The sequence below is a fragment of the Oryzias latipes genome, chromosome 10 (genome assembly GCF_002234675.1).
Source record: "Oryzias latipes chromosome 10, ASM223467v1".
NCBI classification, from domain to species: domain Eukaryota; kingdom Metazoa; phylum Chordata; class Actinopteri; order Beloniformes; family Adrianichthyidae; genus Oryzias; species Oryzias latipes.
This window is the reverse complement of record NC_019868.2, coordinates 21,095,032-21,120,925: the sequence shown is the minus strand read 5'-3', so window position 1 is coordinate 21,120,925 and position 25,894 is coordinate 21,095,032. Positions and strand designations below refer to the sequence as shown.

Here is a 25,894-nt window from a genome sequence, read left to right as displayed (position 1 = left end):
CTTTTATCTCCGTAGATAGACAACTTTATTTATCCATTTGGGAAGTTCCCGCATGGAAATTGACAGTCAAGTATGTGGGTTCTTGGATCCCAAATTGACCATGATCTTCATTGTGATGGAAGATGTTGTTGTGTTACGCAAGGTGGGAATGATAATATCCCCCCTCTTACATGCCCTGATGCTGCTGTTGGGTATGTTGGATAGCTAAAAATCGGAGTCTACCAGGCAAAAGGGCAATGTCCTACTGCTGTACTACATTAAGATATATTAAATGTATGAAACCTTCAAACATGGAGACCATTGCGGATGTTGGATGCCATTGGAATGCCACCAAACTTCTTTTCCCAATATTTCTTCCCAATATTTTTAACTATTCATACAATAATGCTTTAAATAAAGCTGCAGATGCTAAATCATTTTTTTAGTAAAAGTAAAAAAAAACGTTTTATCATCTACCACACAATTTCCACTGACAGTCTGCTGGAAATCTACTGTGGTGTTTAATTCTTTTGAGAATGCTCTTGGCTTGCCTCCACTTTTCGATATGGTAATTAGCAAAGACTAATGATTTGGAAGTGTAAAAAATGAGCCTGTAATGGCCACATTACAATAGGTTAGGAATTGCAGAGGTTTAAATGAGAAGGGAAATGGTTTCCAATTATCGTGTTTTTCCAAGGTAAATCAGGGATGGTGAGGAAGCCTTCACATGCTGTTCAGTTTCTCAAAAAAAAAGGGCGGTTTGACAATAATTTCTCTAAAAAAAAAAGCACAAAAAAATCCCTATATTTTTATAATCCCTTTATAAAAGTATGGAAATAGAAGTTGCTGCGGAACTGTAACAAAAGAAGCAAGAAACAAGTATGCAAATGTTCTTCACACTTGCTTTACAATGAACTGTTCAAAACCTCAACAGATTAATTTATGTAAGAATGACCAAGTGTTTTTTTTAGAAGAAAAGTGGTCTCCTATCCCTTTTTAATCCAAAAGAAAATGCTCTTAATTAAAACTTATTTTAAACAAGGATTTTGTAATTCCAGACATGTATACAGTCCAAACTGTAATTCTCTAGCTAGTTTGTTACAAAAGTACGACTTAAGGATGGCAGATAAATTAAAGCAAAGTGACAATCGCTCCAGCAAAACCCGATAGGCCCGGGATTTATAGCATGTTCAAGTGATAAAACAGTACATGCTCATAATCTGTTTGATATTTTATGACTTTGGTATCAGAAAAGCATGAAGGATTGTTTATGAGTTCAAATTAATTCTTGTAGTCTGGTCGAGACCAGTCCAAGGGGGTGGTTTCTGTCTACTTCCAGATAGACTGCAGTGTGGTCCATGGGGTAACATGAACTGGCCTTGATCACGTCAAACTCCGAACTATATAAGCCTTTGTGGAAGTAACATGATACCCCAATTGGGCGTTAACATTACCATTAACATTAGTGTAAGTCAGGCCAAAAGCCATGAATTGGGAACATACCATGAGCAACGAAAAGATACAATGCCTTCTGGACATTTAGAAAGAAACCAACACTAATGCAGCTCCTAATAAAAAAACAAAAATACTACAGGATTTTACGTTTACGAGATAAGTGGAGGGAGGTTTTAAGCTCCTGAACGATGTTATGTGAAAAAACTTTGAAAACCCCAAGGTACAAGATGCATTAAGCAAAACTGAAAGTTCTGTTGAAGAAAAAGACAAAGATTGTGATTTGACAAAGTTGATAAATACTTGAAAAGACGTTAGCAGTGTGTCCCCTTGACATAGTAAAGACCAAACACACTAAAGATGAGGATTCATCTTGTCACATTGCTACATTACAGAACAGAAAGAAAAAAATACAGTAGACTTCGAAACAGCGGTTCTTGGAATTCATCATGATTATTAGACATTTGTTTTACAGTAACAAGAGAACAAGACCTACCTGGGTTGGTTTTCTATGAAGCTACATGCCCTACTGGCCCTCATGATTTCTGGCCAATGGCTTCAGCGATCATCACACACATTCTTCTGTTTACCAATTTAGTCCACTTGACAAAAGTACAAGAACAAAAACCGAATATAAATATATTTCAAACAATAATAATTATAAAGTCAGAGGTCAATCTGGGACTAGGAAACAGACCAATGATTTTCCTGGTGTGAATACACCCATAGTTGTATAAGTTCAGGATTTGATAAAAGCACATATTTTTCTCCAGTTTATACCTTCATTGAAATACTAGCTCTCTGCTAAAGTCTTAGGCTACGTTCACACTGTAGGCTGAAATGACCCAATTCCGATTTTTTTGCCCCCTAAGCGACCTGTATCTGATCTTTTCATGACAGTCTGAACGACACAGATCCAATCTTTTCAAATGCGACCTAGGCCACTTGGGTATGTGGTCCTGCGACCTATACGTATCCGATCTTTTGAAATTCGACCTCCATATCCGTATGGATCCGTATCCGTATCCAACCCGTACGTCATCGATACGCTACAAAAGTCATACTTCTGCGTTGAAGTAGAAGACGAGAGCATAAAAATAAACCGTGGCGGACGATGCTGCTGAGACCAGTCAGTGGAAGAGAAGCCAGGTCACCGATTTGATTAACATTTGGGGTGACAGCTCTATTCAGGCCAAACTCCAGGGCTCTTATCGCAACTGGGCGGTTTTTGAAAAAATATCCAGCGAAATGGCCAAGCATGGTGTTAAACCTTTCCCCCGATTACTTTATTTTTTCCCTTTCCGACCGTGGGCAGAAGCACGTGGGACAGAAGGCAGATCCTCCTTCCGGGTTCACTTCCTTGTTCGGACCCTCAGATTCTCCAGAGCGGATTACTGTTCTCCTTCCTCCATAACACACAACATGAATGCACGCCCCTGCTGCCCCTCTTATTCCCTACCTTGCTGCACGTGCTTTCTCCTCTCTCTTACACACACGCGCGTGGCCCCAGCACATTCACATCCCCATTCCACAACAGTGGGTACAGACGATCATGGCTCCATTGCCTTCTTAAAATGAGAAGATTGTAATTGTGCTGGCCCGATTGTTAATATAAATGTAATAATGCAAAAAGAGCTCTGCTGTTGACATTCATTGTTCAACGTTAGCTACTTCCGCAAACAACAAGTGACGTCGTTCACCGTTGAGTACTCTTCTGCGCATGCGGGTTACTTCTGGGTCATTTAACGGTCACACAGGTGATCACAAAATTTCGGCCTTGCAAAAAAATCGGATTTTTTCAAAAAATCGGAATTGAGAAATAAGTCCTGCAGTGTGAACGTAGCCATAGGGTGTGTTCAGATTGGAAAAGTCTGTTGGTCTGGACAGATTGTGCTAAATTGAGTCCGGATCGAGTCCTTAATCTTGCGTTTGGTCTGAATTCAGACTGCCTTTAAATCGGACATTTCTGTTTTTAACCAAAGCTTACAAATAAAACCACAGGTCTAAAGATGTCTTCAGTCATTGGTCAGGCATTAAGGAGGGGGGGGGGGGGGGGGGGTGCAAAACAATTAGAAGCAGAAATGATTAAACTCCTGCAGTCTAAGTAGCTCCACACTGGCTTGGTGTGCTTTTGGAGCACAACAACTAGCTGATAGGATGTGCATTTTAGAAATTGACTTGTTTAAAGACTTTAAAGCTCATAACTTTTGTCTCTGTCTTTCTCTGCAATGCTAATTGTGAATCTGGGGTGGGCTGAGAAAATATTACCCAAATATATACTGCTGCAAACTTGCATTTGCTTGTGCGTCACAATGCTTAAGAGGAAAATCAGAAACAAAAGAGTAGATCTTTTTGCATGTCTATTTAGCACACTGCTGGTATTAAAATGCAGTTTTTTTGACACGGTTTTAAGTTCAACATGATCATACAGAAGCCCAGAAAGCATTCGCTTTTGGCAGCAATATTATGTCTTTAAAACATTACAATCAAAAATCATTTATAATTGTATATTCTGTTTCTGGTCTTAAGGATCTAAATCAAAGGGCTGCTTTTTTCAACAGATGGCTCATTTGAGTACATTAAAGGCAAACTGTCAAAGTGTTTGTTAGGGAGAATCAATGCAAATGAGATTTTTCTGTAATCCTTGCATTTGTGCCTATAAACCTGTTTGCTGAATGATATCAGAAATGCTGTCTAAGTCACATGTAACCCACGATAAGTCAGTGCTGGCAAGCTGTGAGAGCCCTCACTCTGCGCCCACACACAAACGCGGAGCCTCTTAGTCACTCCGGCAAGAAAACCAGAGTCCAAACACAAATAGATCAAAACTGCTTGTGGAAAATCAATACCATCTGCACTCATAAATGCAGCAAAAATGCATTAAGATCGGTCTGTAAAATAATGCAGAGGGATAACAAGTGCAGCTTCACACATTAGAGACCCTTGATGTGAAGCTGGATTGATCTAAAAAAGATGTTTCTTTTAATGGTTGCCATGGTAACGCACTCTGCTCCAAACAGTACAAGAGAGCTGAGAGGGACTTTATTTGTCTCACTCTTCCTCTTATAGCTCATTTTGTCTTTGTCTTTTAAGGGTTTTCACCCCTACAGAGGGAGAGAATTAGCATCAGAGGGAGAGAAGTCTCATTAAGCCTCATGGACTAAAAAGGCACTCAAACAACAGCTCTGTGCATATCAGAGCAGGTAGGTTTCCATGTGGCTTTGAAACAGGCAAATCTTCATATGCTGTCAACTCTGGTTGCATCCTTTTTTTTATGTGACTGAGTTTCCATCTCTGCGGAGATAGTATCTATGTCTGTGTAGAAGCTCCTGTGAGCTCCACTGGGAGCGCATGTGTGTGTACACTGAGCATGCATGTATGTATGATCAAAAATGCCACATAAATAAAACATAAGTTAGGCCGGGTAAGCTGAACCGTCTTTTTATGAATTAATCATCCCATGCTCACACATACACCCCCCCTCCATTTTACTTTTCTGTGGCAGCTCACAAACTCCACCACTGTGTGACTTCGAGGTGTGCAAAGCAATCTTCTTGTTATTCCTTGTAAAAATAATAACAACAATAATACTGTGTGATACCTAAATGATCCCTGTGAATTTTTTTCTTCTTTTCCCAGATCACAGAATTTGTCTTGTTTCCTCCCTAAAGGTTTGGTCAAAACCAAACAAGCGCTTCTGTCTCATGATACCAACACAGCACATGAAATTACATTTGTGATGTCTGGAAACATGTGGTTTGGAACTAAATACTCAGGAGAAATTTTTTATTTGTGAACAGCTCTGTAATATTAAATTCATGAAAGGAAAATATGCTCTGGAACAAAAGGAGGATCGCAGAATAAATACAGGTAAACAAAAATGTATGAAGTATGAAATCCAAGAAAAAAAATCTACTGAGTAGCACATTTATTTGGGTGGCATCTAACTTTTTTTTTAGTTTTAATGCATAAAGTTATTAAAAGTAGTCTGGTGTTGCATTGAAGGTTATGTTTTTTCCATAACAGCCTATTTAACAGCCAATCAAGTTGTGCAAATGTTTTCAAGTGTTTTATTTTTGCTGGTTGTTTCAGATGCTTTCCGAGGTTTGCCATGTCTCTATTAAGCCCTTTGAACTGTACAGATGTACAGAAGATGCTTCTGAAAAGTCTGCATTAATTATTAAACTCCTAGTGGTTTTAACTCAAGTTCCTGCTCTTTCCGCAGCAAGTTGTCAGCTTTAGATAAAAGTTTCATGTCATTGATTTGTTCAAAGGATTTTTGTGCATACAGCTTAGGTATTGTCTTGAAGCTCTTATTTATTACAGTCTCTGTTCAGAAAGTGCAAAGCAAACTGATTCACTACAAACTACATGCTTGCAAAGATTTAAAATCTTGTTTTTGGACATTCAAGACATTATTTTACCAGGTTTTAAGCTTTTTTTTTTTTTAACTTTTCTTTGCTCTAGACCTTTCCAAACTTCTCTCAGAGTTAGAACAGTTACAGCCAGTATCTCAAAATAAGGACATAATTATTATTAAAATGAGTCAAAATATTTTAGCTTCAAACTCTTGACAATAGAAAAAACTTAAATCAAAACTTAAAAAACTTAATTTGCTCTGTAATTTTTGGTTTAAGGATGTTATTTTAAAGTATACTGGTATTCGTTGACATTATTTTCGAAACAAAAATTTAGATTTATGATCTAATAATAAGAGCTAGTTTTACAGTTTAGGAGGATTGATTAGGATGGGCCAATTTCTACTGAATCATTTAGTAAAATTAGTCATTTTCATTATTTATTTATTTTTTTACATGTTTTTGTCACTGTAATGGAAATGAACTACAACTAGGTACATGAAAACCAAACAATTTGCTTAGAAATAGCAAAATAAATCCCATTATTTGGCGTCATAAGTAGTTCTGTCTAACCGTACTTTTAGCATATTTTTCCCTTTTTGAAAGCATGTGTGGAACTTCTAGATTTTGGTACCTTATTTTAAGATTTCTTGTTAAGCAAAAATTACTTACTGCATGTACGGATATCCTTTTCTTGTAATTTTTTTAAGATCGTTCTCCTTTTTTTAGGCAGCCTTTTTTTATAGTGTACTGTACTTATCTATCATGTAAAGCTAACTATTTGTTATTTAAGATGAACCCAATTAGTTTACAAGAACATTAATACACAAGCAAATCCCACTTTATTATAATCATTTTAGTGCAAAAGGTGGAAAAAAGGCATCACAGCTTGACAGAGAACTCGGTTTGAAAAATGCCGATTCCCCAAATTGCACCGGAGACACAAACTATTACAGGATGGTTTTGATAGCCAGAATGACAAATGTTACTGCGGCTGACAACGTGTGAGCGACAGAGCTGATTTATGTCATAACACAGTCCTTTTACAGGGAGAAACACCGCCATCAAGGAGTGAAGACAACCCTTCATGGCTGTACACACCCACATGCATGAAAGCGCACGCAGCTGACACCTTTATGAACATCTCAAAGCACTTTCGCCCGCTAAGTTTTGTGATCAAAATCTGACAACCGAGGATGATGCAAGCTACTGCTCGAGCTTTTATTTATTTTTCGTTCTCCTAAAGCAGACAGGCCTTTAATATGTTAGCTCACATCTACCGTTTTGTTTGTGCTACTGCTACATTACAGTGCAAACAATAAGAAAAGCTGTTTTCTAAGCATTGTAAATCATATAAATTAGTTCCCTAAGCCCTCTTTTCTGTGAAGAAACTTACAGATAAACATTCATGACTCAAGCTCCATCAAAAGAGGGTAAATGAACATTTTATAATCATACAACTTATTACTATTTCAATTTTCTATATTAGACAACAAGACATTAATTAATTCCAACTCCCTGAAGCTAAAGGCAAATAGATGGATTAACACTAGGAAAAATAAAATGCAGCCTATATGGAACTTCACACACACATAATACTGTAAACGTCATGAGCAAAATGCAGTCAAGAGGTACATCATTTTCAAATCCAGAGACGTTTTACTTTTACTAAATGTAATTCTTCTAGTAAATTGTGTTAACCAACTTGTTTTTGACTGTACTTTATAAATAAAACAAATGTATTTAATTCACAGATCTTTTAATTGGTAAAGTGTGGCCTAATATTTTTTCTGAATCAAGAAGAAAGCAAGAAACCTTCAAGAAAATAGCAAAAAGCGAAGGCCTGTTAATGCCTTTCACAGTTCAATTTATTTATTTTTAAGCCCAGCCAACATCTACGTAGCTCATTACCCCTAAATCATCTCTTTAGGATTCTCAAGTTTTAGTCACAGCCGGCGGCAGCATGCTTTTTTGAACACCAAAGCTGTTTTTGCTAACTTTGCTTTTTTTTGGAGCTCATCCTCACAGATGAGGCATCCCGTGCCCTTGAAGCTCATAATGAGATCTTGCAGTCATGATTGCTCTGATGAGTGTGCTCAATGTCAGCAAAACATAAAGCAATTTCCCCTCAAAACATACTTAGATGGTAATTAAATAGGTGTGTAAAGGTGTAAACAGAGTGGTAACAGACCGTTTCATCTGCAGTAGATATTATAGTTGCTTCAGATAAACCTTGTCTCTACTTTTTTATGCTCCTCTTTTCTTGTTCCTTTTAGTGGATGTTAGTGTGGTACAATGCTTGATGCACTGGCTTGATGTTCTAAATATGAGCTTTTAAAAATGTTTTCTCGTGCAGTTACATAAACCAAACGAGCACTTGTTCCCATGACAACCGGTGTAGCTGCTTGAGCATAATAATCAGTCATTTCAACACTTTTAACACATTGTACCTGCAAATATCTTGTGATGTTTTGATATTTTTAATATGCAAAATGGTTGTAGGAAACTGTATCGACCTCCAGGCACCCCCCCCCCCCCCCCAACTAAGCAGTGGGTTTAAGCCAAAACTGTATTGTAGCCGCAATCTTGATGCTTATTGTGTGTCTGGTTTATTAAAGTGGGAGGAAAACAGTTGCTAAATGTCTCTAATTCTTCACAACAGCATTATGCCAGCCACAATAACGTGCAGGAATATGTCAGAGACTTAAATGAATCTGCCTGTGTGTGTTATGATTATGACTTTTAATATTGGCAATTGCATTTTTTGAAAGTGGGAATACGTGGCTATATGAGTAGGCTGACTGTAATTACAGCAGAAGCCTGATGTAGGATATAATAAACTGCAAATATAAAGCAGCCTCTCTCTGATTTCAAAGGTTTTGTGTGTCAGATTAGGCCTGTTTTCTATGAATGTTCTTAATAAACTCTATTTTACTGATGAAAAGAAGGAAGATGAAATAAAAGAGGGTTTATAATATCAAATTTACGGCTGAAATGACAGAAGGAAAACGATTTGAGGATTGAGGCAAACAATGGTAAAATCCGACATTATAATCATCCTCTCCCAATAATCTATTGACCACAGGTTATCTGGATAATTCAAAAGACTATTGTAAGGTTTCCTTGCAGAGTGAGCTGCTTTCAAGAAGGTAAACACTGACTTGAAGAGCACCAGAGTCTATTTTATCAGATGGGCTACCATATAAATAGAAACAATCGGAGGTTGCTAAAAAGCTTCAATCAATCTTCTGTAACCCACCAACCAAGCCAAACTAAGGGTGTAGTGATGGACACAAAACTAAAATTGATCAACACATTCAGGCAGTCACAAAATCAGACCACTATCACCTGAAAAATGTAACGAGGATTATAGATCTGCTGTCTAAGTAAAACTATTTTATGTGTTAATCTTTAGTCGACTTGACTACTATAACCGTGTCTTTGCTGGACTGCCAAAAGAAAAAAACAATCAGCAAACCAGCTCAGATTCTCACAAGGACCATATAAGTAGACCACATCAACAATCAAGTTCTGGTGTCTTTATGCTGGCTGCCTGCTGGCAGAGGATAGGCTTTAACGTTCTGTTGCTGGTTTATAAAGCTTTGGCTTAGCACCAAAATACATGATTGACCTACTGACCCAGTATGTACCGGCCAGATCTCTCCGGTCCGATCTGGGTCAGTCTTTTGTCAGTTCCTAAAGTCAAAACCAAACCTGGAGAAGATGCATTCAGCTTTTATACTCCACAGATCTGGAACAGAAAGTTAACCTGACTCATGCAAGTTGCATACTTGGCTCTTTGGATATTAAAACACCTAAAAATCCCAGTTATAACATTTCACAATACTTTAAAGGATTTTTTTGGTCAGACTTGTGCACAGTTTGAACATTTTAAGAAATTCGTAAAACTAAAAATGGGAAAAATAGAATACAACATACAGAATAGTTGGGCAAACAAAGCTACTTCTGAAGCAAAAGCAGTGAGGAAAGCAAAACACAGACAACTTTGTGCCTCTTGTAATTATGAGGGTAAGTAGAAGCCAGTGGCTTCCAGTCAAATACACTTGAACAGTAGATGATCAGTAAGTAGAAACCCATCAGCAGCAGCTGAAACTTCTGGAGCACTCAGATGAGTGGAATTGCAAAGCAGTGATGTAATGAGTTCAGACCTCATCCAGACTGAATGAGGGCTGGACAAACCCAGACGCTGATGCTCAGGATTCAGCAGAGCCGCTATGGGAAGACTCCTAATGCACTCTTTTAAAAAAATAAAACTCGTTGCAAAAGAAGGTTGTTGCTGCCCATATATCAAAAAAGGTGGAATAAACTCTTCAAAAATAATTATCTTTTATGGCACACAGCACAGTTTGGTTAATAAAGATGGACAAAAAGGCCCTAAAATGTGGTAACAGCCTTCCTCCAGCAGGTTATGTTGAGTTACAGATGGAGAGCTACACACAGTGGATTCTGAGCCAAAGATGAGCACTGGATGAAGCGGACAAATCTCTAACGGATGGAGAGCAGAGGGGATGAGAGACGAGAAGCAAAGAAAAAGCGGAGAGGAAATAAACGGCTGGATGTGTGGATGGATGGGGCGGGCGGGAAGTCTCCAAGTCCACCTGTCTGGAAAAGATAAACACAAGGACGGCCCAAAAGCACAGAGTGGGGCTCATGTGACAGCCAGACTGACAGTGCTGACATTTAGAAAGAGCACGGTAAACAAGGTTTCACAGAAAATAAATAACACAAAGAGTAATGCGGCTAATACACACACGGCATTAATGCAGGATCACAGGAACAAACAATGTCTGGATGCATGTGTCTAAAAGCTTCCCTATGGTACAATAAGCAGATAAAGAAAGTTATAATAAGACACACGTGGTCACACAGACAAGGAAATTAAAAGCCTGCTTGTTTAATGGAGAACAGAGATGATCATCTGTGTTTTTGGCTTTGATTAAATTTCTCTAGGACTTAAATGCTTTAAACTTCCATCTTGACGGGCTAAATGTATATCTAGAATATTCTGTCCTCACCCGATATCAATATAGCAGCGGAAAGGTGTTTATTATACATAAATAACAGTCAATTTGTGCTTTAATTTCCTTCCTTTAAATTTGAAACCACTTTTTACACCTAGTTCTTCTTAATCAGGATCAATGGGGTCTGCCAGCTGTTTCTGTCAGGAGCAATCCATTACCTGCACATGTTTACATTCAAATCTTTTACTTAACTATAATGCAGCTACCTGTCATGTGTGCTTGCCTTATATGCTCCTCATTTAAAAATACATGTTTATAGGGAAAGCTGCATGTAATAAAAGCAGCCTCCTTTATCTACATTACTTGCCAAAGAGTGTAGAATTTACTTTATGTTCTTTACCTTTGCACACTTGCTCCAGTGAAAATATTGAGGTTGTTTTGCTTTAATGTTAGAAAGCAGCCTCTTCTCATCCTATAACTCTTTGGAGCCCATCAGCAGTTTGCTCCGGCGTCCGGGTTTTAGCTCCTCTGAGTTCATTTAATTACTTTTACAACTAACAGCCACAAATGAGCAAACAGAACAAGAAGATGAAGCACTTGTTGGTTTAAAAAGAGCAATTGAAAAGAAGATGCTGCTTTGAATCTCAGCTTTTGTGTGCTAACATTTTACTAAGCTCAGAGACTTAATGAATAAATGTGAAACAGAAGAGGTGTTAAATATAAAGATTAGACAGTGGGAGTGCTCTCACGAAAAAGGATACTAATTTACTGTCAGAAAAAAATTACTAGATGCAGCAGATGATTTGACCCACTCTAGTCATCGTTTGATCTATTTCAAAAGCATTCCCAGTGGTTTTTTTTATTATGATTCTGCCATTTTTAGACAAAATCACAAAGACGTTTTTTAGGACATAATTTCTGCAGAGTGGCAGTAGTTGTTGGCAGGACCATTCACCTTCCTGTTACTGAAAGCTCTCTATGCTCTCCTGCTAGCTGACACACCCTTTCACCCCCGACCTGACATTAACAACAATGATGAGCAATACTAGAGCCATTCAGCTGTGCAGTTTTGAGCCATATGCCAGCTCGGACGAGGAAAACAGAGAGTTACATGGTCCCTCTACAAATGGAGCGGAGCAGGGAGCTTAAGGCCAACCCAGCGAACAAATACGCACTTTTTTAAATGCTATTTTTTCCTGATTCACAGTTATTTGAATAAAGAAATACTAAGAAATGTCATTTTAAGCTTAAATTTCTTTATATATGTCCTTCACCTTTAGCAAATTTCCAGAAGACCACGTTATAAACACCAAAAACGCCATTTTCATTGAAGTAGGTCTTTGACACACAGAAACCTGCAAAACTGATTATATTAAAAGCAGAAATGTTACCGCTTTCATCTGACCAGAAACATGCCAGGATCTCATAATGCTTGAGGAAAATGATCAGCAGGCACCTCCCTCCCTGAATCTGTGCTGAGCTAACTACAGCAACTAGGTGACCCACATTTTCAAGGGGAGATCTTTTCTTCAGGGCAGCATTCAGAGGTGAAACATTCACTGTGCTGGTTTTCAAGACACATTCGGATGCCCTGCACATTGCAGAATGATGATCACAACATGGAGTAGTTTAGGTTTTGAAGACCAACTCTGATGAAAATGGTGTTTTTGGGGTTTTTGACATGTTATATAAAGAAAACTAAGCTCAAAATTGGATTTCAGAGTATTTCTTTTAGCATCATTGTGAATCAGGAGTAAACAAATAATTGTTGTTTGAAAAAGAGGTATTTGTGACCTAGACAAAACAGTGGGTGCAAGCTCCCTGCTTAATCTGATGCCTCCACCTGTGGACACCTAGATCCACGAACGTCTTTGTTTGGCTCATTTGAGCTGAAATCGGGTTTAAAACTGCACGGCTGGATTGCTCGAATATTGCTCACCATTTATGTTGCACCGGTAATGTTAGGTTGGGGGTGTAAGGGGCTGTAAACTACTGAGCTCTCAGTTATGGGTGATGGTAGCGGGGGGCCTGGTTGCTTTGGGCCAACAGTCCCGCTAAATTTCTGATGAAACAAGTCCCAGAAAATGACCATTTTTAAATTTAGGCTAAAAACGGCATAATAGCGATTAAAAGACACCTGGGAATGCATTTAAATATAGCTTAAAAAATGATTGGAGTAGGTCTTTAAAGCCTTTTCATTTCCTGAATTTACGTGCAACGGGTAAGATTTTCTGTCCAATTAACATTACTCCCTGTTATTGATGTCAATAACATGTCAATTGATTTGTTAAATTAGCTTCCAAAGGTTGTGGTGAATCTTTAAAGAGCATGCAAACACTCTTCTTTGTCCTTATAGTCAGTGAAACGTTTGCTATCAGCCACGATCACCAGCTCCTAAGCTAACGTACACGCAAACACATTCAGAAACAAACACACATGGACAGAAATAAGTTGTGCCATCACAAAGAAGCTACAGGGAACAGGCAATTTGAGAAAGTATGGTGACATTCTCTTTCTCCGTGTGTGGCATACAAACAAAAATCAATAGAATTGCAGATGCATGTTCCGCCTGCAGGAGAACATTTGGACTACAGTAAATGTCAGATGACGGCACATGGGAGGAGGGGATCCACAATCTACATCATGTACCGCTGAGCATGCAGGCATGCCTCCCTGAATCTTCAGGTGATTTCTCTCACATGTAGGCTTTGCGAGGTAATTGAAAAGACTATAAATGTCACAATGGCTTGCTGTAATTTTCTTTTTCTGCTTTTTCATCTGTTCTTTGATAGCTCAAAAGCACTAAAAAAACATAAAAGAAATTTAGAGCTTGTTGACCTTTAAGCAAAGCCTGGTTAAAGTCTTTTCATCCTTTATTCAAAGCAAATATCCTCCTGGTTTTGGCTTCGCATTTGTTCTGCAGACTTGAGACTGCTGCAAACTATTCAAACAAGGCAAAGCAACTGCAGCCGCCCAGCAAGGCAAAGAAGCATCTCATATGAAACAGCGCTTGAAAACAACAGCGATAACAACAAAGACTGCACATGTAAATCCGGTATATGTAGCTCAAAGTCATTTAAAGACACAGGGAGGTCTGTCTACTTGTGACCTAACCTGTCTCTGTGGGTTCACAGAGAACTTACAGTGCTAATACTGACATTTATCTCCTTATCTCCTCCTCCTAATCCCACTGGAAAGCTCAAAAAGTCGACCCGAGTGTCTCTAATTTCCGTCACTTAATTAGATTTTTAATTGGTGACCTTTTTGAGGATGGTTTCATGCCACAGCTCACAAGAGCACTTAATGAGAGCCAATACACAGCACTTAATCCTCACAACAAAGATTTGTAGAAAAGAAAGAGTAATCGCTTTCCACATATGACTGACACACATTTAGTTTGACCATTTGATCTGATGCAGTCAAACCATCCTATTAACTGCCACTGCTAACATTCATTTGATGTTTGAAAGAACTGCAGCCAAGATTGTTAGGTGAAGACCTAAGGAACCAGTCTTTTCTTACGTCTTACCTTGGGGAGATGTCACAGCCTTGCTGCATGAAGGCGCCGAGTGAAAACCAAAGGGAGTTGAAAATGCCAAACTCGTTGGTCTGTTCCAGATTCTGCTGATTGGTGTTCTGCTGAGTTGGTGTCTGGCCCTGCTGCACGCCGTTGGAGGCCGCTGCCTGTGTCGGTGTTTGTGGCTCGGCGCCATCCTCGTAGTCCTCCGCGTGCCACTCGTACGGACTGAACCGACTGACCAGAAAAAGGACCACACTGACACCGATGTAGGCAAACACTATGCACATCCAGATCTCATAAGCCAGCGGGTCCAGGAAGGAAAAGACGCCAGGTTTGGATTTGGTGGGTTTCTTGATCATTATGGAAATACCCAGAGACATAAAGGGCTTTGAGAAGTCTATGACTTCTTCACGGACGAGGGTGATAGTGAGCGGAGCCACAGCCAAATCGGCTTTCTGAGGGAAGAACAGAAACACATAAAGACATGTAAACAGAAGCTACACTGCATATTTTATCCTCTACCAGTGAAGCAAAACAACTTCTGGCAAAGATCTTAAATATGGAATGGAAGGGTTTTAAGAAAGAAGAAAAAACATACAATTGTCCCTAATTAGTTTTTAAAGCCTGTGAGATCCAAGTCGCTTTCATTATTTGCAGCCAACGGTTCTTTGTGAAAGCAAAACCACAGAAAAAAAGACACTGTGCAATTAGTCACAGGATTCAGAAAGTGCATTGTAAGTCCAGATGGTTGCAAAAAAAAAGAATGTTAAATATATGCTTGCACTGCAAAAACAGCTGAGTGGTGACACAAAGTTTAAAACACTAACTGTAAACAATATAATTGAAAGCATGTTTGAATTATTGAGATTTCCTCCTTGATAACAAGTGGTGCTTTGTTCTCTAAGCTTTAAACGTACTGTATAAGAATCCTGAAATTATATGGAATGAACTTTATTGAAACGCAGCACAAATACACAAACAAAATAGATTCATTTTTAGTCAAATTAAAATACAGATAGGTGAAAAAAGGTCTAAAATAAAATTATCCAAAGCCAGAGGAGTTGTTTTCAAAGACCTAGTTAAAATATAATTTAAAAAACAGATATGCCTTAGATAGACAGACATGCCTTTATTTTCTTCGTCCACTTGGACAATGAAATTGGAGGCCTAGGGTGTTAGAAGTAAAGCTAACAGTGTTCCAAGACTGCTGTATTATACAAACGTTTAAACTTATAACATGCTGCATTGCTATATAAAGGGTTGCAAAGCTTTCCAGATAATTGTTATCAGTGCACCTTGAAGATAGAAAAAAAAAAACATTTCAGAAAGAGCTCCATTTACTCACTCCGTACACAAGTTCTCCAACCATGCCGTTCCACATCTTAGTATTTTCAGGATCTCTGGCTCCGTATTTGCCATCAGAGACAATTTTCAGTTTGTACTGGTAGCCCACATGCTTGGCTATCTCTGCAGCCAGCTCAACAATGTAGCCCTCGTATCTATCGTTCCCCACAAGCTGTTCGTGATTCTTCTTCAGCATCACATACGGAGACTCCTGTTGGATGCAGGACAACCGTGATAGGAGAGATTATTTTCCATCAATAATCAGTTTTACTCGTCATTTGAAATGTTAACATTCCCTTTAAAACACAGAAACAGCTTAGATTTTTTTAAAATATCTTTTGACTCCAGATGCAGCTTAACATGATGGCCTCCTTCAATTTCATCATACTCTCTTTATGATGATAATAAAGCATTCTATTCAATTCTATTCTATTCTGAAAATGATAGAACAAGTTAACTGCATGCTGATTGTCTCTGCTTTTGTGACTCACTGTAGCCTTTTTAAGAGAACAGTTTCTTAAATTAATAAGGAGATTGGTGATAAATAAATGTGACGTGTATTCTTTAAAGAAAAAAGATAAGCCTCTCATTAAAAACAAAGATTTATTATAGATGCATAGAAACATAATGCAAAAAAAGCAAAATACAAAGAACTATTAAAGCAGAAAGAGTTCAGGTCTAACCTAAGATGCATTGGTGTGGAGGATGTGCCTGTGCGCATTACTGAGATGTGCAAAAAAAAACAGTCTGACTGCACTTTGAAGTCCAGGTGACCTCTGTTCCTCAGCCAGGCTATTTACTTGTTACACCAGCATTTGTACGTTTCACTATGATCGACTGACCAAAGAAATTACAGCTGACATAGCACCTGAGGCTCTGCAGGAAAAGTGCACGGGGACACGCTTGTTACACAGTTTTTGTGCAGGCATGAATGTTCTGTCACTCCTTGCAGTTGAGGTAAAGATAAACAGTGCTTACAAAAACCAGATGCTCGTTAGAGACCAAACAGCTAGATGAGGGGGGAAGAGGGCAGAAAGGCATTTGCATTTAAAGGCTGGCTGAGTGCATTTTCACATGCATGCAGGGAAAAGCAGTGCAGGTCATTAAGTTCCCCATGATTCACATTAATGGACCTGTCACTTACTGCATGATACCACCTTCAGCAGTATCAAGTGTAGTTTTGACACCACATTTTCATACAATTTTGAAGAAATTGTCTCACTTTTTTTGATGACTGAGACTTGTGAAAGTCTGGCACTGAAACTAAATTGGGTTAAAGCTTTGCAGTGGCCAGTGTGAACTATGGCTACTACTGCTGCTACATTCCTTTGGTTTTATACGGTTAACAGATGTTCTGTTAAGATCTTTGTCCTGCTGCATGACTCTCTTTCAGCCCATTTTAAATGTAACATGCGGTGGGGACGGTCGGCTTACAAGCTGCAGTCTGATTTGGGCAGATGGTTGGAAAATTAGACCAAAAAATCCTGCTTTTCATTTGTTAGAAGGAAGTTTACATTTGAGAAAGCATTTGCATTTTGATAAATGAGCTGACTAATAAAGAAATCTGGACTTTGAGTTTTTTTCCATGTAAACTTAAAAAGGGTGCCTTCTAAACATTAAATTGACGAATATAAACTTAAACTAAAAGAATCTACAGCATGGTTTTACGGCTACATTACAAAATGTTTGGTGGCAACCAAAAGCTTGCCTTTCTGCAAAACTGTGCATGCTGCACAGAAAGAATACCTTCCATTTCATCCAACTTTATTCCATTGGATAATATCTAATATCATTTCAGCTTTTTCCTTTTAAAAATGCATAAAGCCAATATGCTTATATGAACGAAAGCTATAGACAAAGAAAAAGTGCACCCGAAGTCATATAATTATTCTCATCCTTTAACATGTTTCCACAGGAAATTGCCAGTTTTGCTATTTTCTTTTTAGAAAGTGTCATGGCAGATATGCTGCCATGGCAGTTGTACAGGTTGAACATTTGCCACAAGTAGTCTTTAGTCTAAACTATATAGCTAATACTGCAAAATTTTACAGAACATTCAGCAGATTCTTCACAGGTCCTAATAATACAATGTAGCTGTGTTCATTTGACACATTGTCACTATTTCTACAAAACCATTTCATGTAGATAGAGGTCTTGACTTTGACGGCGACTTTTCTCCTCAATGCAACTGTTACTCCTTCACATAATCAACTTTTGGGCTTGTGCTGACATCTCTGTTAGGAAAAAGCTTGGTTTCATGTACAAAGGAGTATATTGTGTGCAAGATCCTGGTCACTAAACTATTCCAAATCAAAACCTCTTCAGAATCTGAAAACTGATGCCATTTTTGTTTTACTTTTTATTTGACCTTTTGTTTTTCCAGGAGATTCTGTGCTTCATCATAACTTTTCTAATGTTAAATTGTTGCATTAAATGTTACGTTGACGGTAAAAGTCGGGTTCTGAAACAGCAAAAAATGTTTATCAGAAATTGCTGATATACTTTCTGCTTGTTTTTGTGCATGTACATACCAGTATATGGTTACCGCTAATCTTTAAATTTGAACAGTTTTTAAAAAGTTGTTCACAACTGACTATAATTAATTTTTCATCAAATTAGCAACACATTTACCTGCTTTTTCAATTCCTAGATAAAACGTAAAACACATCAAAGTTTTTTCTTTTACTTTTCTTTTTTAATACATTTTGACTCAAATTTAAAAGAACAAAGACTAACACACAGTTTTTTCTTGTGTTCCTTTTTAAATGTGATGATTTTTGTATGACTTTAGAGCCTTCGGTAGGGATAAGATCAAATCAAATCAAATCAAACTTTATTTATAAAGCACTTTTCATATAAAAATATAACACAAAGTGCTCAGAGAAGAGATCAATCTTAACCCTGTTGATGCAAATGTCCGTCAAACCACTTTTGCTACAAAATTACTATGCTTTTACATCTAATTGAAAGCAAAAACTTTAGTTTTTTCCCCCCTTTTTTTTGTAAGTTGAAATAAATTCAGGCATCAAGGGGTTAATCATGTTTTTATTCATTAAAATACAGTTTTTTTTAAATGATTAATTATTACTTTAGACGAATACTTAATCCAAATTAAAAATGAAATGAAAGTCAAGAAAAGGAAGAACCCACTGACAAAACCACATCTTGGAAGTACTTGACACTTTTATTAAATCATTCCAGCACTTAAGAATTTAAACTTATTTTTGCATTGTGGAAAAAAAAAGAAGCTACTGCTTATATTAAGTTTACAATTATATGTACTGAAATGAAAACGGAGGACACATGGTTTAAAATGCAAAAATAAAAATGTTTTTGAAAGTCTTAACTGTTGTTGTCCTTAGACCAGTGATGCTTAAGACAAAGCTCAAAATCTCATTCATGATCGCCAATTCAAGTTATAATTCAGTAGGTGACTTGTCAGACAAAAAGAGGTAAGCGAAAATACCAGTGGAGGGAAAAATGTGAAAGGGAAAAACAATTATCCGTCTGCTGTTTTCTGTGGGAGCAGTGAGCTTTTAGGAACTCAATCATAAAAGAAAATGAAAAATGTTATCCTGACTTTCACTTTGTCAGTTTCTTCCATCCAACTTTCTCATACACCCTCCACTCCTCTAATCTCTATTTTTTTCTCTCAGACTCACCAAGATGGTGGTGACTATATAGGTCCTGTTCAGCAGTCCATAAGTGTCATTGCTGCCTCTTATGAAGCTGGTTGTGGTCACATACTTCTCATCTTCATTCCAGTAGCCCACCTAGGAAAAAAGTTACGTGTTTTTTATATAATATTAAAATCAGAATTCTTTACTTCCTTTTAAAAAAAAAAGGAAAATAAGTTTTGCATTTCACAAGCACAAACTTAAACTTAAAACACACAAGAGTACACATTACATTCACAGTTAAATTGGAGTAAAATATGAAAAAGTTAAAATCCTTACAGTTTTCAGAAGGGTTATTTCCAGATTATTTTAATTTACAATAAATAACAAAAGCCAGTTAAGTCCTGTATGAACTGAAGCTGCTAATTGGTGGTTATGAATGTTTGAGAAAAAAAGTAAAAAAAAAAAAACAATAATAATTTTGCTAAAATCTACTGATTTTTAAAAAATAAAAGGAGAAAAAACAGAATAACTTTCAGTCTTTCACTGTTAAATAATAAAGTGCACGGCCCCCCGCTATTTCACAGTTCACACTTTGCAGCCTTCCTGTGTCGCTGATTATTTTTTGTCCAATTTTGCATGCTTATTTTATATGTTTTCTTTTGTTTGTTTTGTTTTACTGGCTATTGTGTTCTGCATCCTGATTGGTTGTTGACCTTGTTAATCAATCTCCTTCATGAACAGAATGCGTTCAGCCTTCCACATTTATCTTTGATCACAAGCAAATCTTTTTCATTCCATGATACTGGACTTATTTTTCTAAGACAGTTTAAACCTCGAGAGTTTAAACAATGGAGAACATTGTGAAAATGTTCATGTCTGCCTGAAAAAAGAGTGTAAAAATGTATAGTTAGGCGTTTTTACAGCCTCAAAATATTTCACAACATCAGAAAAAAATAAAGTTGACTACATAGAGGGTTTCACATATTTTAGAGCGTAACTCCTACGACAAACGGGGGAACACAGTTCTTAGTTAGTTGGTTCTTATGCAAAATTCTAAATAGAAACAAGAATTATGTCATTTTATTTATACAGTGCTGGAACTTAAATTAAATTCTGTTTTTAGTTTGAGTTGGCCATTAGATTGTTCTATTTTCTCGTTTACCTAAAAATGTATTAAACTAATTATGTGAACGTATGAATGCTACACTATGTAAATGATATAAATGTTCTTTTTTTTTACAACAAAAGAACAAAAAATACTTTCAACAATATTTTTTGCCCAACTTTCCCTGCATCGTGTTCTTATTAACTTTCCTAACAGCTGTTCTGAGTATGTTAAGGCCTTAAACAATAATGGGTTACTGTGTTAAAAAGAGCCAAATTGTTATTCAAAAATGCTGTTCTTTAAGTCTATTAAAGCTGGTCAGACTTACCTTCTTGGGTCCAGAAGGAGCCAGTTCCATGACACTAACAGTATAGTTGGTTCGGCGACCTTTCTCATTAAATTGAATGTGACCGGTCAATCCATCAATACGGACCTAAAACGGGTGTCAAGAGATAAAGAACAGACTATTGAGTGCAGTTATTGTAATGGCTGCAGAGAAGTTTAATATTCATACAGACAGTTTTTTTAATCTCTTTTCCAGAGCAAGTGATTTGGCTGCCACAAGTACAATGTAATGTATATAAAGGATGTGTTTGTGTGGCATTCATTTGTGTTAGTGGATAGAAGTCAGGTCCCTTTGGTGGTGAATGACAGATGGCATGTATATGTTCACTGAAGTGTGCATGTCTTGGCAGGGGGAAAGAATTAATTGAGCGAACACCACTTCTGTCTTCGACCCGTCCGCAGGCATATGGCAAGATCAGCTCTGAGCACGCCTCTGCACAACACACCGGGCTTTGGCTTTAACATGCACACTTACAGCAGCAAAACACAATAAAATAAAATGTTTGTTCTCATCATGGTCTAAATTTATTTTGCAAACTAACATCATGGACTTTTTAAGGATATTTTAATAGTGTAACAAAATTAATCTAATTAATAAGGAAACAAAGTCACATGACATGTGTCACGGTTAGTACAGATGAATGTGCAAATGTATTTTCCCTAAGGAAAGAGACGTCTCACAAATAAGCCAGCATTACCATTTTCATTGCCAAATATTAAATTTCTAAACTCAATTGCTTATGTCATATCTCATGATGATCATGGCCGAGCAATATTGTTCCCAGGTTTTGTTTACTAGCTGTGATGTCACATTTGATACTTGAGAGCTCTCCTATGACTTAATGTGAACTTTACACGACAGAATGAGACCTAATTTGTTCAGCCAGCCCCAACTCAAAAGCTATTAGACAACGTGCCAGTCAGGAATGTATGTGACAGTGTGAGGTTGGTGCATGCATGTGTGTATGTGGACTGGCTTCTCTCATTTGTGTGTGCCGACCTGCTGCAAGGCTCTCTGGATGTCTATGCCCTGTCCCCAGGGGGCTGGTGGGTTGGCGAGACACTCTCCAGCGTTGCCCCTCCGAGAGATGTCTATTCTCTGTCTCCTTAAATTCTGAAAGGCCATGGACATGACTTTCACCCCGTCGTATGTCAGCGCGCCTGTGTACTGCAAACAGACAAAAAGATGAAGCACTACTAAAAAACATTTAGCAGCAGCTTTTGATAAGTATTCTTTTCTTTCTTTATTACCACATATTAGATTAAAGATTTTCTATCAATAAAACATGGCTTTACTTTAAATAATACCAAAAAGAATTACTACTGTAGAAGAGGTAGAATATTGTATAAAGGAGAGCAATATTACTTTGAGTCCAGTTTTGGGCATTTTGTTGTCTTTGTTATCAAACTCCATCCACTGCTGGGCGATGCGGCTGACAGTCGGCTCAGAATTGTTGACGAGTTGAAAACCTGTGATGTTGGCACCCCCTTTTCTCAAGTCTGTCAGGTCAATGTCCAGGAAACCCTGGAAAAGACAACAAAAAAAACGTGGAGGTGAAATAGCCATTCATGTTGGCAAAAATACAAGTGGATTAAATTGTGAATGTTTCACATAAATCAAATCCCTAATTATATAGATGGCTGTCTGACATGAATGATAAGTAAGGTGTGACTACCAATAATTTATCAATTTGGTATTTAATGTAGGTTTGTAAATTTAAAAAGATTCCTTCAAGGCATTATGGGTATATTAGTGAAATAGACATTGAAGGTTGAATATAAACTGAAAAACTGCCAACAAAATATTGCTTTTGGTCTCGGTAGTAGACAACAAAATAGAATAAAATATATCCAGAACTAATCACTTACCCCTATTAGGTATGCATTATGTCTTAATAGACATGATTTTCTGTTAAGCAAAAAACATTTGTGTTCTATTTTAAGTATCCAGTAGCCTTTAGGATCTTTTGGTACAATATGGCGATATGTAATCCAGGATTTATTCCTTAAAAAGAACTAACAGTTTCATGGGGAGTTGAATAAATGAAAAATCCCTACAAAGGGCCTGGGTCCCATCTACTTCGTCCTTAATTACTCTTGCGTGTCAAGTGTTCGCTATGACTTGTTGCCCACAGCAAGCCCATAGCGGTAAATGTGCATGAATATTTTTCCTCTACGGGCTCACCGAGAGGTTATGACCTTGATATTACGAGCCAGCCACCTGCGTGCCCAGTACAGTTTTGCCCATTTTGCACCGCAGACATCGCATATCCACTTGTGAGTTGTTGCAGTAACGACTAATGCACTAGCTTTCCCCACAATACTTGTTTTCAAAGTAAATAAACAAAAGTGAGTTTTACTAGAAGAGTAAAACTCATTTCTAATATTTTAAACTGCAAACCAAAGCAAGTATACATGAGAATAAAAGGAAGTTATATTGGGATGGGGCATTATTACATGGGTAACATAGTTTCTTGACAGCATCAGCAACTATTTTAGAAGTAGCAACAAACACAAATTCAATTTACTCAAAATGATAGCTTTAAACGTAACATTTTTATGATGTTTAAGTACTTTTTTCTATTTACTGATGATCATTCTTGGTTTAGAACGGTAAAGGCAGCGCTCCTTTAAGAGCCTTTTCAAACAGGGACAGCTTTATATTTGCACAAATACTCTAATCCATTGCATAATAAATACATATATGAATTAGAACACTATTATACAAACAAGCCCTTTTGATATCTTAGAATAAGGTCATTTTTGGCGTTAGCCATTTTCAGGATGAAGCATGGAGGCTATGCAGTTTTTATTCAAAACAACATTCAAGTGGAAAGCACATGAATATGATTTATATACAAAAAAACATTTCATCTCAAAAAAAGGTAAAAATAAAAATATATAAGTGTATATAAGCAGCAAATGTTATGCTTTTTCTTCAAATTTCTCGGAGGACACTTAATGATCAAAAGTAATCTGTCATGTTCTTTCATTTACAGTTGATTTATTATAATGAGTTCATAAGTAGAAATATTTCTCACTCCATTACTCATACTGCGGCGTGCATATAAATGTAGTCAGTGACAGCACTTTGTGCTTCAGGTTCAACAAACATTAGGGGATGAAAGGAAGAGATAAAGGAAAGAGAAGACTAAAGTTTTCCTGATTTAATCACATTGCAACACCTTCATCTAGTTCAATGTAGGATGCAAATTATTTGTAATTATTAAAAGAATGGAATATGATGATTTGTATATAGGAAAATTAAAAGAGTATGTGAAAACGCACACTTTAAACTCAAGGAAAATAATGTAAAGAGGCAGTTTAAGGGAAAGTCATTTGAATTGCTGAAGATGGTGGAAGCAGAGGGTCATTTTGTCAAAGGTTGCACTCTAACATGGCTGCTATTTTTAACTCTGCCATCAAATGCAAAGGTTACCTGCATGATCTAAATAATGCGAGGCTATCCCTTTTAACAGACTTCATCGCTGTGCTTCCTCAGTGACAAGAGTAGTGAGGGAGTCTAAAGAAAACCTCATTTCATGGTGAGATCAGTGCAGGGCTAATCTGAGACAGACTCTGTCCTCAAAGCCTGCGGTTAGCAGTGGTGGAGCTGAAACCTTACAGGTTTCTGAGAAAATGCAAAACATCTTTCAAGTCATGTAAAAAAGAGAAAGGTAACTGTTTCTGCTGTTTAGCTCTTTCTTGTGACCTTTCTGTAGCTGTTTTCAGAAAAGGAAATAACGGGGAGGGAGGAAGCGTTATATGTATGTACAGTATAACGACTGATTCAAAGAAACCCAGAGTTTTTTTGCATAGAGACTAGCTGGCCACCTATCATTCATGACACATTTTCCTTTCTGTTTTGCTCCCACATCATTTGCTTCATGCCCTTTGAAGCTCTGGCTCTCAGTTTTCAATGGGTCTCCACTAAACTCTCACTTTCTTTCATCTTCACTATCCAGACAGTTAAAACAAACAAAGATAAATAGAAAAGGCTTTTCTGGTAACTCGCCTAATGTTCCGTAAAAAATACTTTTTTGTGTTTTTTATTGTTTCTGGGAAAAGTTTAGACTGCCACAAAGTACAGTCGGTCCCTCGTCTCATGCTGCATTGACACCGGGCTCAAAAATTCACATTTGAGTGAGTACTTTTGATTAAAAGTCTATTTAAAAACACAAAAATGCACGTTTTCGTGTTCACGCGTTGCTAAGCAAGTTTTGAAGTTCATTTTTGGGCTCTACGTATAGAACGCGCAGGGACTGAGCGTGTCTTAAACCTTAAACTAATTGAACTTTCACCAGTCAGCTACTCGGATTTGGTAGTGACGTATGGGTATTGTCCTTTTCAAAGCACGGAAGTGCCAACTGTTTGAAAATTCATCATGGATCATAATAATTGCAGTTTGTGCCCGGCCAGAATTATGACACCAAGTCTTTCATATATCAGCATTGAGCTGTGAAAGAAAAAACTGGAGCAAGATTTGTGAGTTTGCACCACTTCGACATTTCACACCTAATCTCTTCTAACTGTGAGTATATGAGCTAGTTTCAGGAAGCAACAGATCTGTGTAAAGACCAAGTGCTAAAAGCGGGTTCAAAAACCCACGTTAAGCACGCTTTTGAGCGTGCCACACATGCCCAGTAGATATGTAGCATCAGCTTAGGGTTTTCAATATTTCTTAGAAGTTTCCAGATTGTAGAACGGATGGATTTGTTGAAAGCTCTGCTCTGTGAAAGGACTACTGCTGAACAGTCGGAAGAGGATGTTACTATAGAAATGACCTCTGCTAATACCGAACATCCAGGTCTGTCTGAAATTCAAAGTATGATCAGAACCGCATGCAAGTGCAGCCGGGCATACGATGAAGTAATTAGCTCAGCTCTAAAAAGGTGCAAGGACAAAGAACATTTTTTTACTCTTTTTTTTTTTTTCCTCAGACATGCCTCTTATAATGGGCCCATTATAAATGACTACAGCCACTTTGAGGATCAGGCGTCTGCACCGTCTGAGCTTTATCGTTTCAAATTAAATCTGGCAAACTGGCCAGACAAGAGAGATTTAGACAATCTCAAGCGCTGGGAAATTGTTTAAGCAAGCAGCTGCATATTAATCTCAAATTTACCTCAGGCTCTGTTACTTTTGTCTTCATTTGACTGCATCCAGTGAGTGCTGTAGCACCCGACAAA

General features: G+C 37.6%; 1 protein-coding gene across 3 annotated transcripts in view; it reads right to left on the bottom strand.

Moving 5' to 3' along the window:
- LOC101164162 (glutamate receptor 1) overlaps positions 1–25,894 on the bottom strand; it is a 219,680-nt gene that overhangs the window by 21,860 nt on the left and 171,926 nt on the right. For all 3 annotated transcript variants that reach the window (XM_023959328.1, XM_023959329.1, XM_023959330.1), the window contains exons 7-12: positions 22,072–22,230; positions 21,706–21,873; positions 20,689–20,793; positions 19,298–19,408; positions 15,637–15,846; positions 14,301–14,746 (exon numbers count right to left, since the gene is read on the bottom strand). In XM_023959328.1, the coding sequence (XP_023815096.1) occupies positions 14,301–14,746; positions 15,637–15,846; positions 19,298–19,408; positions 20,689–20,793; positions 21,706–21,873; positions 22,072–22,230 (1,199 nt within the window). The remainder of the gene's footprint in view (positions 1–14,300; positions 14,747–15,636; positions 15,847–19,297; positions 19,409–20,688; positions 20,794–21,705; positions 21,874–22,071; positions 22,231–25,894) is intronic.